This window comes from Cheilinus undulatus, linkage group 5, assembly GCF_018320785.1.
Source record: "Cheilinus undulatus linkage group 5, ASM1832078v1, whole genome shotgun sequence".
Taxonomy (NCBI): Eukaryota; Metazoa; Chordata; class Actinopteri; order Labriformes; family Labridae; genus Cheilinus; species Cheilinus undulatus.
This window is the reverse complement of record NC_054869.1, coordinates 29,698,326-29,713,537: the sequence shown is the minus strand read 5'-3', so window position 1 is coordinate 29,713,537 and position 15,212 is coordinate 29,698,326. Positions and strand designations below refer to the sequence as shown.

General features: G+C 37.1%; 1 protein-coding gene across 2 annotated transcripts; it reads right to left on the bottom strand.

Moving 5' to 3' along the window:
* Window positions 1-3,378: 3,378 nt before the first annotated feature.
* On the bottom strand, window positions 3,379-14,189 carry LOC121510134 (uncharacterized protein YwnB-like). 2 transcript variants are annotated; one of them, XM_041788061.1, is made up of 6 exons: window positions 14,144-14,189; window positions 13,084-13,229; window positions 8,871-9,014; window positions 6,795-6,996; window positions 4,863-5,027; window positions 3,379-4,614 (listed from the first exon to the last, which is right to left on the bottom strand). In XM_041788061.1, exons 3-6 carry the CDS (start codon window positions 9,003-9,005, stop codon window positions 4,457-4,459), a joined length of 660 nt encoding a protein of 219 aa, XP_041643995.1. In that variant the 5' UTR covers window positions 9,006-9,014; window positions 13,084-13,229; window positions 14,144-14,189; the 3' UTR covers window positions 3,379-4,456. The 2 variants fall into 2 exon arrangements, with proteins under 2 accessions (XP_041643995.1, XP_041643994.1); XM_041788060.1 differs by lacking the exon at window positions 13,084-13,229.
* Between the last annotated feature and the right edge of the window lie 1,023 nt (window positions 14,190-15,212).

Genomic DNA, 15,212 nt, shown 5'->3' with positions numbered 1-15,212 from the left:
ATTCACTGCTGTCACTTCTCAGCACACTGTAAAACATAATCACTTTTTACTCTAGGTCTTGTCATCATCAGACAAGTCTTAAACATGTTTTTTTGCAGGACCCACTATTGTTGTGAAGATGTACCAGAAGAAAATAAATTAAATATATCAGGAGACAAAGCAATAAACTTTGCTGCACAAAAGAGAGATGGTTGATGCCAGAATTTGTTGTCCAGATGTCATTTTCACACAAAAGTATTTGAAAAAATGTCACTGGGATGTTTAAAGGGCAAACAAATATATATATATACTGATTCAGAGTGTGTTTTATTTAACGCTATATTTCTGCCCGTTACTGTGAAAGGTAAACACTGTTCCACAGAGTTTATGGACATTGTGTAAATGAAATATCCAAATATCATGGCCCAGTATGGATGAGTTATCCAGAACATGCTTGGTTAAAAACATTGGATTGTATCAGTCATGATTATTTACAAAAGTACATTTTAATGTTTTTCAGGAATATTCTTGGAAACATAATTTACTGTAATGAATAGTTTGTCATTGTTAATTTACTTTCCAGTCTCATGTTGCGTACTTAAGATAATCTATATTTTTTTCAGATACTGCCTTTTAAATGTTAAATGTTGATGTTATATAATATAATATTATACTGTTTTGGGGGCTGGGTCGCAGTGGCAGCAGACTAAGTAAATCCACTCAGACATCCATCCCCTGAGCAACATTTTCCAGCTCTTCCTGGTGGATTTCAAGGCGTTCCCAGGTCAGATAATATAAAATCCCTTTCTACCAGTCCTGGGTCTGCCCCAGGGTCTTCTACCAGTTGGATGCACCCGGAGGACCTCCACAAGGAAGTGACCAGGAAGCATCCTGTTCAAATGCCTGAACCACCTCAACTGGCTTCTTCTGAGGCAAAGGAGCGGTGGCTCTACTTTGAGATCCCTCTTCACACCATCTCCAAGGCTGAGCCAAGCCACCTTCCCCAGGAATCTTATTATAACTGCTTGAACCCGCTCTTACTCACCCTGAGATACTTCAACTCCTTCATTTGGGCCAAAGACATCCCCCCCAACTCCACTGTTTTCCAGGAAAAAACCATGACATTAGACTTGGAGGTCATCTATCCAAATGCCTCACAGGCCAGATGAAGCCAGCTCATTTGCTGAGCCATATGGCACTACTGGTTTAAAGCATAATTACACCATCCATCATGCTTGATCGCGATGCTTCTCATTTCAGAACAGTTTTATCAGATTGTTCCAACATCATATGATGCAAATTCCTGGCATTGTTCAAGTTATCTTAAAGGTTTGACTGGGGTTAGGTTTCTTTACCCTGCATGGTTACTTTAAGACATCAAGACAGTCATCTCTGTGTTTCTGACTGACCTTAATCATAACCTCTCCTCTGGTTGGAAGGAATCCTGTCTGACATAACATTTATCCCATATGCAAACCCAAGTTCCAGAAAAGATGAGACATTGTGTAATATGTGGTTAAAAGCTGAATACAGTGATTTGCAAATCCTTCTCAGACTATTTTAATTTCAATACAGCACTGTGACAAAACATTTAATGGTTACTGATGAACTCTATTGAGTTTATGGGTCTGGACTGCATACAGGCCAGTCTAATACCTTGTCTCTTTTACTGTGAAGCCATGCTGTTGTTACTTAGAATGTGTAAATTGGTACGGTCTAACTGAAATAAGCAGGTGTGCCCCTGAAAATGATGTCATTTGGATGGAAACATATGAAACCCACTTAATGGTGAGCTCACAAATGTGCAGGTTACCCATGCAATGGTCACTGCTACGCCCCCACACATCACAGATTCTGACTTTTAAACTTTGTACCCTTTTTAACCTTTGGAAATTTCCAGGTACATTTTGAACATTTTATAATTTTCCTAGACTTTTCCTGTCCGTCTCAACTTCTTCTAAATGTGTTACAAGCATCAAATTCTTCATGTGCACATATTTTCATAAATAACAATAAAGTTTATTAGTTTTAACATTTAATATCTTGCATTTGTGCTGCAGTCTATCAAATATATGGGCTGAAAAGGTTTTAGAAATCACTGTATTCAGTTTTTCTTTGCATTTTAAACTGCAACCCAATGTCTCTAGGTTGGGGTGGCTAACTTTCAATTTTCTGTTAGTCAACAACATAAAATTATATTCATTGTGTTTTCTAGGGAAAAGTGCTCACACACTCATTAAATGTCTATATGTACACAGAAATAGAAACCAAGGGGAAAAAAACTTGTATGCCGCTATTTTGCTGAGTAAGAGGTACAGTGCTTAAATTTAATAGACCACCCTAACCCTAACAAAAGTAAGGTTTATGCCACAGCTGCCCTAAGTTAACAGCATTGGTAATTACCAAAATCATTTTTTATGTTTCTGCAATGGTTAATACACCAACATGTTGAAGCTCTTTAACCCAAATGACATTTTTAATGCTAAAATATATTTATTATTGTTATCCATGAATTTTCAAATCTACTGATTTACAAACTGAAAAAAATAGTACAGCATTTCTTGATTAATATGTCAAATTATAGTTATTTACTTGCATTCCTGAACAGAAAAATTAGTTTCAGTGGTTGAATGCTTGATTTATTTCTGACTTCTCAGAGAAGCCCAGTGAGCCAGCTCAAATTTGGGTAAATTCAGTTTGAAATCTCTCATTCTTGTTCAAAATGGTAAAATGTGGAGAGCTCACTGAAAATGAAAGAGTCTGCATTAAAGCACTTCATGATGCTGGATGGTCTCTGAGACAAATATGACAGGTGGTCTAATAAATTTTTTAAGCACTGTATATTAAAATGATTTTTGCTGCTAAGGAAGCTTTTGGTATTCGTTTCATTAAAAAAAAATCAAATATTCCCTTTTTTCAGTGAATTAAATGTTGATCTTGTCCGACATAGTAAATATTAAAAGCAGACATCAGACTATATGTGCTGTTTGCTGTTTGTTTAGTTATGACTAAGTTTCAAACAACCGTGGCTACTATTTAGCTATTTTATTAAATTTCCTAACTTAACCAGTATTGCTTAAAATTTTGACTTCTACATTTATGCATATATCTGTTTATTACTCGCTGCAGATTGTATGGTCTGGCTCACACCAGGACTGCTAAACTATACCAAATGGTTATGCCCTGACATACAATTAAGAAAATGTTTAAAGCAGACTTTCCATTTAACCTACTAATTCATTAAACAAATTGTGGATTAAGGCTCCTACACAGGTGCTAAAGAAATGGTTTTAAACTGCTTATCATAAACTGCTGTGAAGGGAAAAACACATCTATGAATGGATTCAGTACAATTTGTCTTTTAAGATAAATTGCCATTAACGCAAAAAAACTGGTCGATCTGTTTTACTGTTGTGTGTTTATTCAACAGAATGGATACAGCACACAGAGAGATACAAAGTGCTTCTGTGAAAACATGGTGCAACATTCATTCTGCCTTATTTTTCATTCCTACCTAGGTAATAACAGGCAGACAAGCTCTTTTAACCAGCAGATATGGCAGAACACTGCCCCCATGTGGCTACAACTAATGTGAAAGTGCACATCACAAAAACTGAGCAACAGCAACATAAGATGTTACACTTTTAAATGAAGGTTTTCAAAAGTATAAAAACAGAAATATGTTAAGCAAGAGTTATTAAAAGGCATTTATTTCATGGTCTATATCATGTAAGGCAGTTTCTTCATGATATCCTGCAGCAGATGGTTTAAGGGACAGTTTATCTCAATGAAATAGGAACACTTCTTCTTGGAATGTGTCATATGTACCTATGTAAATATTGTAAATGTTAATCCACTTTATTTGTACTGTCATTAACATAGAATGGAGGTGAGCTGAATTTAGTTTGTGGAGTTAACAGATCTAAAAAATAAACTTTTTATAAAGAAATTTCTCTTGGCTTTATAATTTCCTAAGTGTGCAATTGAGAGTTTCCATGGGGATTTTTTCTTTGATAAAAAAACTGATATGGTTAAATAAGAAATAAAGAGATCTTTTCACTCACAAGCAGTTGCACATTAAGGTGATTAAAAAAGTTTAGCTTGTGGAAAACAAACTGAGGGGAAATAGTGTTCTTCAGCTGTTCTGTCATCTGTTTCAGGCAGAATATAAAGTAAAAGGGATTTAATTCATTTCCCACTAAACAGTGTCTAGAGCCATAAGGGAGCGGTAAATTGTGGATAGTGAATCCAAAATAATTAGCAGAAGACACAATAAAAGCCCTGTATAGCAAAAGGGTGCAGCGGAGTCCTGGGAGTATATCTCTATGTGTGTAACTAACACAGACCATGTGTGAGACCATGTTCACATTTCATTTTATCCTTTCTTATTATAAAAGACTGACATCTAATGCATAAAATCTAAAGAAAACATGGCTTGATATCACCAGTTTGCTGGCCCTTTCTCATGTCCTCTTTCTCACTTTGTGGTGATTGCGACTCCCTTCTTGACCCATGCGTTGCTGTTGAGCAGAGAGAGCATGAAGCGAGCCACATCCCCTCGACCCACTGCGCTGCCTATAGGGTTACCACTGCTGTCAGGAACAAAGTATCCCTCGTGCGTCAGAAACTCTTGGGCTGTAAAGAGCACAGGCATGAAAACATTTTCATCGCTTATTCATCTCAGACGCATACGGAAACCTTCAGGAGAGAGACGACATTAACAAAAAATGAGCTCATTTATTCCCTGCATGAAGTAATAGGAGCACATGCTAACAAGCTTGAACTGTGTCGAAATGGATCCTGAGGCAAAAAAGAGCTCTAGAGTCAATATTGAGAATGTTTTTTTCCTGCTCCCTGACTGACTGATGCTTGTATGCTTTTACCTGAAGCAGCCAGATTCTTGAGGCCTGGTGGGCGAACAACAGTCCAGTTGATGTCGTCAGTCTTTTGCAGAAACTGCTCCATCTCATACATGTTGGTGAGGATGCTTCGGATCATCGGCAGCAGGAGGAAGCGGATGAGATAAGACGACTTTGTTCCAGAGTCGGCTAAAGACAAGGGAGGGAGACATAGTTTCACAAAAACAAGTTACCAATCATAACAGGTTTGCTTTATCTTGATAGCCTGATGGCTAGAACAAATCAAGGCTGTCTCTGGTTCATTAAATCAAACCTGATATAAGCCTTAAAATCTCCTCAGAATAGTTTTAACTGGTTATGAAATGGAATAAAATATGTCACTATCTTGGGTAAGATCAAATACTCTAATAGTGTTGTTACAGTATTAGTTCCTGAAAGTGTTGCTGCAGCGAGGTGTAAGCGTAATTACCAGCATGCTGCTGAAACAGCCATTATTTTTTCCCCTGTGGCAAAGATATTTGATGAAAGAAAAATTAAAGATTGACCAATATGCTCTCTGATACACATTTTAAGTACTAAGAAGCAACAAACTTTGGTTTGATGTGATAGAGGTGACGAGTTTGGAGAAATGCCTGAAGGTTAAGTGATAAAAACTGAGCAGTGTCTGTGACAACTTACAAAACTCTTTACTTAAAAGGACAAAAGAGTGTGTTTAAACAGTCAGAAATGAATAAATATAATACTACTACCAGGAGTGGAATGTAATTAATCAAATTTACTCAGATAACTGTAATGGAGTAGTTGATCTAAGCTCTGCCCACTGCAATTTCAAATCTGGGGGGATGTGTGGGTGAAACTCCCCATCGTGCCCTTGGGCAGAGTGTTTAGTTGTGTTTGGATGTTCCCTGTTGTAAAGTGGTCCCTGCTGGGATTCCTGTGCACATGTTTCTGGTGGACTGTTGTTTTTTTTTTCATGTGGGATACATTTGTACTATGGGTGAAGTTATCCACTGAGCTAGAGTTCCCACCTGTGACTTTAGCTGCTGCTAAAAGATTCAGTGCATATTCTCCATCAGTACGCATTACCAGGTTGACTCTGCTTTCACCCACCTTGCCGCATATTTTCAGGTTACTGCTGCTCTGTCATAATGTTAAATATTTCATACTTTATAAGTTAAGTTTATCTATAAATAGAGGGGCGAAATATAGACACGTTTAAAGTGTTAAATGAACTCTTTATGAGTTTGTCAATTTTGGTGAGTATTCTCCTTTATTACAGGGATGTGACTTTAGCTGGTTTGAGATCTATTCTCTTGCTGTTCTTGCCAATAAGGAAAGATTATGTTTTATTGTACAACTCCTCAGTATCTTCTCAGTAATTAAACTTAAATTAAATACTTTTTTACTTTAACTAGAGTAAATTTTAACCAGAGTGACTATACTTTTACTTGAGTACAATAGTTGTGTACTTTTTCCATCTCTGAATACTACCAAAGCTATGTTTTGGATTTTTTAAATGTTGAAATAAATATATTGTAGCTTAGCAGTCCTATTAAGGTTTTGGATTTCTATGAAACACACCAAAATGGATACAAATACTTTAATTAAGCTACAAAAGCAAATTCTCCTCAATACAAACTATCAATATGCATGTTCATAAATGCCTGAAACTGCAGTCGTAAAGAGAGGTGTCAGAGAAAATGTTTAACGTCCGAGAGGCATTTCACTTTAACAACAGCCTTAACAGGAAAAATAGAGATGCAATGACAAGCTACACTTGGTGACATAATTACTTAAGCAGCTACAAAAGTGCAATGTTTTTTGAAAAGATAAATAAGAAGCCACCCTTTAAAGCATCTAAACGATAACCCAAGACTGAGGTTTAGCAGTGGTCGACATATGTTATCAAACATGTGGATCTTTTATTGCTAACATAATTTTAGCTGCCTCACTTACGGTCGGTGTACCAGGAGGTCATGGTGATGATCCTGCTGACTCGGGCCTCTCGCATGGCACTGACCACACTTTTCATAGAGAGGGTGTAACCCGTCACTGCAGAGAAGAAGGAGGTCGGGAAGCCGAGGCAGGACATGATCACATCCTGACCCTTAAAGTGAGGCTTCAGGCTGTCCGCTGAGAAAATATCAGCCTCCACCACCTGGTGAAACGATGCAGAGGACACCTGAATAAGGCTGAGGGGAGTTTAAGCACAACTGTCTCTCAACTAGAAGGTTGGGGTCTTGATCCCCAGCTCCTCCAGTCACGTGTCAATGTGTCTTTAGGCAAGACACTTAACCCCAATTTTCTCCAGCTGCTGCAAAAGTGGGAGTGAAAGTGTATGGACATGTAAAAACTGAGTAAAAACTGATGGACACTCAACATGGCAGCCTTCATAATCATTGAGGGAATGTGGAGGGAATTGGTGTGTATGGATAGCCATACCCATAGCACTAATCAGAGGCATGTATGATAGCTAAGGATCAATTTGATATAATTTGTTTGCATGAGCCGTTTCAAATTGTATCATATAACTGTGCTCCAGTGTAGGCTTATCCCGATACCAGAATTTCATATTTAGAAATTACATCAGTAAAAATCAAATTTTGTTCATACCTGTTTGATACCCCAGCAAAAAAAAAATAAGTCCCAGGTGTCCTTTTGGAAGCTTTCTTGTTCTCAGTATCAAAAACTGAAAGCAAACTCCTGCATACTGTGTCAACTGCACAAATATGAAAGCAACATATTTTTTTAACTGAGACAGTGTGCAGAGGTTTGCTCACGACCTTCAATTGAATAATTACTCTACTGAGCACCTGATTAAAAAGATTGCATACGTTATATTTTCACCACTCATCAATACATCTCATTAAAATAAAAAACTTCTCGTTTAAAAATACCAATATGGGGACTGATTCTTCCCAATAACAGATTTCCAAAATAAAATAGCAGTACCAGATTACTTCTCTGTTACTCTTTCTCTGTCAGTGGGTAACTCTGGCACAACCTCACCAACTTCAGCGGTGCATGGAGGATGAAGAAAGTCTTGAAGAGAACAGAAATCTCAAGCAACACTTGTAGTTTAGAGAACAAGTTCACTGGACCAACTCACTTTGGCTTATAGCCTTCATCAGGGTCTCCTCACTCTTTCTCCATCAGCCAATACTTTTCAGGTTCCTTAGAGTACTCAGAATTTTCACAACAGCATGGCACAAAATCTTAATTGAAAGATTTATCACTCTAAAAAATAAAGAGATTCCATTTTGAGTTTAGTATTTTTGATAAATAATTTTCAAGCTTTAAATTATGCTTACATGAAGGAAATAACAGATGCAATACATGTAATATATATTATAAAAATGATACAATATCTGTGGTTATCTATGGAACTACTTTTCAGTAAAAGTTACCCAAACAGAAGTAAGATTTGTAAGGGACTTTTTTCAGCTGTGCACTGATATATTTTGGGCTGTGGCAAGTATTTACAGCAGGTTTTGCATGCTTAGTCAATTGCACAAAAGAACCAATTGATCCAGACAACAATCAAGCTCTTTTTAAAGGGTTTTGATAGCTTTGACTAATAAAGGGCTCTATTGTTTATAGGAATGAGATAAATGAGGCATGTCTGTGCAATGAAATCAATATCTTATTTTATTTTAGAGACATACAGACTGATACTGATGGTTAAATTAACTATTTAGCTTATGGTCGATACCACTTTTTCTTTTTCCCATCACTATTTTTGGTGTAAAACTCCCACAATGTCTTTATTTTCTTTCATCTTTCACCACAAAAACAGATCAGAGTTTCTCCAGCAGGTCACATCTTCTGTCCAATAATAAACCTCTTCTCTGAATCGACCATTAAATGTGCTAAATTTTATTTATTAATTTTAACAACATAAGCATGCACACTTTCACACTGTGATATCCAGACATCATAAAACGCAATAAAACATTTATCATGTGATCTGACTGGACTCTGAACCCAACATGCAGCAAACTTAACAGTTCAAACATCTCTGTGTTCTTTTACCTTGAGATCGCCATGATGCACACTGAGTTTGGACGGGTTCCTAACAATGGCGGTCACTGTGTGACCCTGCTGCAACGCCTGGTTGACCAGATACTGACCAGTCTGCCCCGTAGCTCCCAGCACAGTGATCTTCATCCTCAGACTCTGATAGACATACACACACACACAGTGCTCAGAGAAGGCTGATCAATTGACGCTGTGCAGAATGAACTAACACTAACAACAGGGAGGACGTTCCCTTTCTGATATGCAAGTCCAAGTGTAAAATACAATTATTACGGTGCAATAAAGAGGCCTGTCTAACATATTTAGGTTAATCATCTGACAGACTTTGTGGTCAAAATGTGGACTGAGGCTACACTTACTCCTCTACAGACAGCAGGCACAGATCTAACTATAGAGATTACGTCATGTACATTAGAGACAGCATGACTGGCAATACATGATTAATGATGCAATGTAAAGCTTTTTATTGTATCTACTCATGTTGTTGGCAAGTTTTTAATAAATCAGTTCCTTGGTCTATAAAATACCAGGAAAAGGGAAAAACTGAAGTCGTGAATGATGTTTTCAAATCCCTTTTTGTCCAACAGACTGTCAGTACCTCAAAGATATTAGTTCAAGAAAAACTTTATTGATCCCTCAAGGGGAAAATCAGTTTTTACACTATTGAACATGCTACACACAGAGGCTGAAACATATGCACCATACAAACAGGATCCTACAGACATGTACTGATAAAGAATATCCGAGTAAAGGGCTGCCCACAATGGAGCACTGCAAGAGTGGTTGGGGGTTTGGTACTTTGCTCGAGGGCAGGTACGCAGTAGGTGAAGTGGCACCTCTGGAGCTACCAGACCAGTTTTCAGACTTGGTCTGATCAGCAGTTGAATAATTGGCCCACAGATTCCCCGCCCAAGGCCTCAGCGACTGAACTACTGTTACTTAGATTTCATAAAACAGAGAAAAACAGAGAACTTGGACAAAGTAAATGTTCATATTTCTAGAAGCATTAGAAGGGTTAGTTAACCAGTAATCATATTTGCTTGTATCCTGACAATTGCACCCTGACATTACATCCTGCTAAAATGTTCAAGGCACCTAATATGGGGTAATTTTAAACAAAAAATGCAGGCAAACTCTTGCACTGCCCATTTTGCACAAAGAAACACATAGCTTTGGTATTAAAATGTTATAAGCATAACTTTCTAAATGAGTTAGTGCTCCCTCTCATTTTTCCTCACAGCAACTTTTTAAAGCGTAGTCACATAAAATCTATTATTTAAGGAAAAAAACATGAAAAAATGATTCTAAATGCTTCTCTAGAGAAAAAGGTCTTATGAGAGTGGATTATACTGTAGGTCTTTGAGGCCTCCAAACTGTATCGAATTGATCATTTCTGCAGCAGTGGAAGACTAAAAGTGTGTTTATCTGATGCTCTTTGCAAATATTTAGTTGTAATGATGACTGGTTTTAAAAATACTGGTTAGGAAATCCATTTCCAACCAGTATAATCATGTAGGGGAAGAAGTATTCTTATTTTGTGTGTGAATGTTGTCTTAATGATTCCCAGAGGCACAGTCTGTACTGAACTGTAAAGCCCTTCAAACCACTCCAGTGGCTTAGTAGCATGCAGTTAATTGAATGTTGGGCTGGACCGTAAAAACCGAAACAGAAAAAAGCCTTCATTTTAACCCTTAGATGCACACGGGACTGGACCCTCCACTCTTCCGTAAGTGGGTCAAAAATGACCCGTGTAATAATCAATGTGTTTCTATGCCACTTTTGTTATTTTTGGTTTAGTATAATCATTTGTAATATGTTTTGTGTTTCATTTTGGTCCACAAAAGAATGATTTCATGTTTGAAATCTTACTATTTTTCACTTTTTTAACATTTAAAAAAAATTTGGAAAATTGGAAAATAAAGTTACACAACAGCAAAAGTGCAATGTCAACATCCATTTTGTACGTGTGTGTGGGGTGTGTTTGGGAGTGTACAGGCTTTTGCACACTGAGTCAATTTTTTTTGTCTTAATTATTTTTTCTGGAACAGGTTCGATTTTATGCAAATTTTCGCATCAGTCCAAGTCACTTAAATGGGTGATTAATGATTCAGATCAGTGCCTGGTGCTTCCTTCTCACTCGCTCTCTCCCTCCCTCTTTCACACTGAAACCTCACTTCAAACATTGTAGTTTGCCTGTAAATAATGTGGAGGGCAAACATGGAAATATGACAGATAAAGGCATAAATTTGTTCTCACAGCCACCGAACAGAGACTGAATCAAAAGTTGCTCTCCACCTCTCCAACGTGGCACAGCTGTGACGTAAGAGCTGGTGCCATAAGCTCTGCTGGGATGGATGGATCCAATGTGATTTCTTTTTAAGAAGTGACAGAGCCACAGTCTCATCCTCACTGTTTTTATTGTCACAGTACAAAATAATTTGCCACATTTCACTAATTTTCACAGTAGATACAAAAAATTGCAACGGACTGTTGCATAAAAGAGTATGCATATCTTATCATCTATCATCAAATTTGTCTATTTTATAGTTTGCAAAACTAGCTAGGTAACATTAGATCAGTGTTTCCCAACCATTTTCCCTTGGATCCCCACCCCCTACATGTACCTAAGAAAAGTGGAGCCCCCCCTCCCCCAGTACCCAAGAGAGAACAAAAAGTGACGCACTGCTGTCAAAAATCAACATAGATTTTGATTATGTTATTGATATAACCCAAAAAAGGCATTTGCATGCTTTTCTTATCAAAAGACTTTTGAATAAACTACTTAATAACTGCTTTATCATGGTTTTAGTCAATATTTGCAAATCTAATTTTGCCAGCCTCAGAGCAGACAAAGCCTCATGCCCCCCCTCCAAGATCTTTGGGCCCCCCTGCAGGGACCCGGACCCCAGGGCAGGAACCAATGGATTAGATAGATAGATAGATATTGTGCATGTGCGTGTTCGTGAGCACACACACACACCCATACAGTCACACAGTAAATACAGTACTATTCAATACTTCCCTCCTAAATGCAGGAAAAAATTAACTGAAGCTATTTTTCTGTCTGTACTTGACTATGGTGATATCGTCTATAGACACGCTGCTGCTTCCACACTCAAACCTCTAGTTTCTGTTTATCACTCCGCTCTGAGATTCATAACTGGGGATCGTTACGACACTCATCACTGTATTCTGTATGACAAAGCTGGTTGGTCCTCTCTGGTGCAGAGGCATGATAAACACTTGTATGTTTTTATCTATAGGTCCCTGATTGGATGTACACCTTCTTTTATATCATCTATGCTGAACTGAACATTACATTATACTGGACATTATAATACTCACTCTACTGACTGTTTAATGCTGCAGGACCCAAGAGTTTACTCTGAATTGGGTAAATCTGCGTTCAGCTACTGTGCTCCTAAAATGTGGAACAACTTACAACAAAGTCTGAGGATTGATACACTAGTTTCTCTTGGAAAATTTAAGATGATGATATCAATTTCACCACAATGTGTAATTGTTTTTATTAATCATACTTTCTTGTCTCGTTTTAACTTGTTCTAAATGTGTCTCTGTTGTATCTCGACATCATTGTAAATGAGGGAAACCTCAATGATTTTCGAGAATTAAATAAAGATTAAATAAATAAATAAATAAATACAATAATGTCAGCTGGCTAGCATTAATTTGTTGACACATGATAATAGGACATACTCTTTTACTCACTGGTCATTAATGTCACGCCGGACACATATTTCTCAGGTAGAAAATGAAGATAATAGCTAGGCTACATGTATCAGATCTTGCTGTGTAAAATAATCTTCTTAAGAGGTGACACTTACGATATAGTCTGCGTGGTCCATAAAATATATGTTTCTGACAGTCACAGTTGATAAGAATCAAAGGTTCCCATGTAACTCCATAGAAAATGGATGCAGGTTATTTTCGACCCACTTATGGACGAGTGGGGTAGTAATACAAAAACTCAAATTTGATAAAATCTTTAAAAGGTAAATGAAAAATCTAAATGGTTTGATATCAATGACATGTTTTTGAGGAATAGCTGGAATATGAAATGATAACAACTTTTCATTACAAAGATACTGCAAGATTTATCAACTTGAAAAAGACATAATAATTACTAAATCAAATTTAGAGAGGAAGAGAAACTATCTTTAAAAAAATTAATGATTCAACATCTTACCTTTTGTTTTAAGTCTGGACTGTTACATTAGATGGGATCAGTTTTAAGAAAGGTAACTTATTCAACTGGCAGATGAGTGCACTGGTGTAGCACGGGGGGAGTAAAGGGTGCTGATTACCACAGTAGGGAGGGGCCCCTTGGGAAGCCTGCAATTAAAAAGGGTTTTTTTTTTATTTATTTATTTATTCTAAGTAATAAGTGTCATTGTTGAATTAAAAGCAACTAAATTAATTGGTGAATGGACAGAAATTTCAATCAAATAGAGTGAAATAAAATACTGGGGGTATCTCCTCCCTTAAAAATGTCCTAATGGTATAGTCCAGGACTGCAAAATAATGCAAGAAATTCTAATTTAACCAAAGTATAAATATTGCTCATACATTGGGAAATTATGGTTTAGAAATACATTTAAATGCTTAGATATTTGTAAAAATGATGCAACATTTGTTGATCAGCTAGCTGGTTAATGGTGGCCCTGTGTAATATTCCTTCTGGGCTCCAAAATCCCTAGCTATGCCCCTGGATGAGTGTACAACATTAACATTTATGAGCCTTTCAGCTAACAAAGCCAGTAAAACCATAGGCAGAATTCACACTGCAGACCAAAGGCTTGAATCTGATTGATCTGAACAGCTAGAACAGCACAAGTCATCGTGAAATCTCTTTTTGAAACACATTTAAGCCACTTTACTCTGTGAATCCAATGGAGTGCATAGATGTGTCTGAGATAGGCCAAATTTTTAAAGAAGTAATGTGAACAGCCCAACAAAACATCAGATCCATGTAAAAACAAACAAACAAAAGACAAAACAAAACAAAACAAAACAAAAGTAGTATCGAATATTAGGGCGTACATTGTGAATGCAGCCTGAGGTTTGTGTTTATAGTTTCACTTTCCAACATGTGTGTCAAATATTGTGTAACAAAGACAGTTAGTAGCATTTTATCACAGAAAAAGATTATATTTAGCGTTCAACATTACTCGCGGAATATCTTGTTAGTGCTACGAATCAGACAAAAAGAGTTAATACAACTGACAACTCAACATTAGATAACTCACCTTCGCCATCTATGTCCGCCCATCCGCCACACGTATAAAAACCCAGTGAAGGGAGTGTTCAAGAGCGACAGCGTTAAGGAACGTTTGTAAAGCAACCGTTTTTGAAAGTAGTGAATCTAATGCGATTTAACACGTTTAATAATTACTTTGGATGATTCAGACTGTAAAAGTACTCTACCTACACAAAGCTAACATCATAGTGTGACCTGTAAACAAAAACGTGAATTTCAAGTAATACTTGAGCTAGCAAGCTAGCAAGTTTACTGTATGGCAGCTGAGAAAAGTAGCTAGCTTAATTAGTGACAATTTGGTGGCCTAACCAACGCATTCGGCTGTTAATGTGTTATTTTTACATTTGTTGGTCTTAGTTTTCATTTATGATATATATACAAAATATGTTAATATCAACATGAATTCAAGTTACTGCTTATTTAACCTACTTGTTGACTACCTTTCCACTGCTTACTTTCAAGGGTTAGTAGTATTAGTAGTAGTAGTAGTAGGGGGAGGAGGATGACTAGTAGCCTACTGGGAGTAGTAGTAGTATTTATTTTAGAATGAGTAAAATAGGATCATGTTATTTGCACTAGCTTCTAACCTTTTAAGGGTGGGTTGTGCTTTCTTTTCTCCGGCCACCTCTTAACAGAGCTGTTACTCATACTGAAACGTTGTTGTAATGTAAAAATGAAGATTCTTGTTTTAAGCTCATCATTAGGTCAGAGTTAATTTGAAACAAGTCCAAAGTCCTTACTGGTGAAAAGATCAGTTTGAGTCTTGGCCCAACATAAGAACCTGACTACACATGTACACTTAATTGGACTCTAAATAAATCACTTGTAATAAAAAATAACTCCAAAAGCATGACCCAAAACTAAAGCTGGCTTCCCTCTTACTGGCTATGTTTACGTCTGCACTTTGCCATCTTCCTATATAAAGACCAGTCTGGCCGCATCAAGTCATTAGCTCAAGTAATCCACTTGTGGCTTGGTGCCTTGATTATGCGATCACACAGAAGGACTAAAGACTAAACCAGCTTCAGTGCAGTCTCAGAGAGCTGCACTAAACAGTA

Bases quoted from the DNA above. Each gene is read 5' to 3' on its own strand.
- LOC121510134 (XM_041788060.1), bottom strand. The intron at 5,028-6,794 runs GTAAGTGAGGCA...CCTTGTCTTTAG, and splicing joins GACCTCCTGGTACACCGACC to CCGACTCTGGAACAAAGTCG. The intron at 4,615-4,862 runs GTAAAAGCATAC...TGCTCTTTACAG, and splicing joins CAAGAATCTGGCTGCTTCAG to CCCAAGAGTTTCTGACGCAC.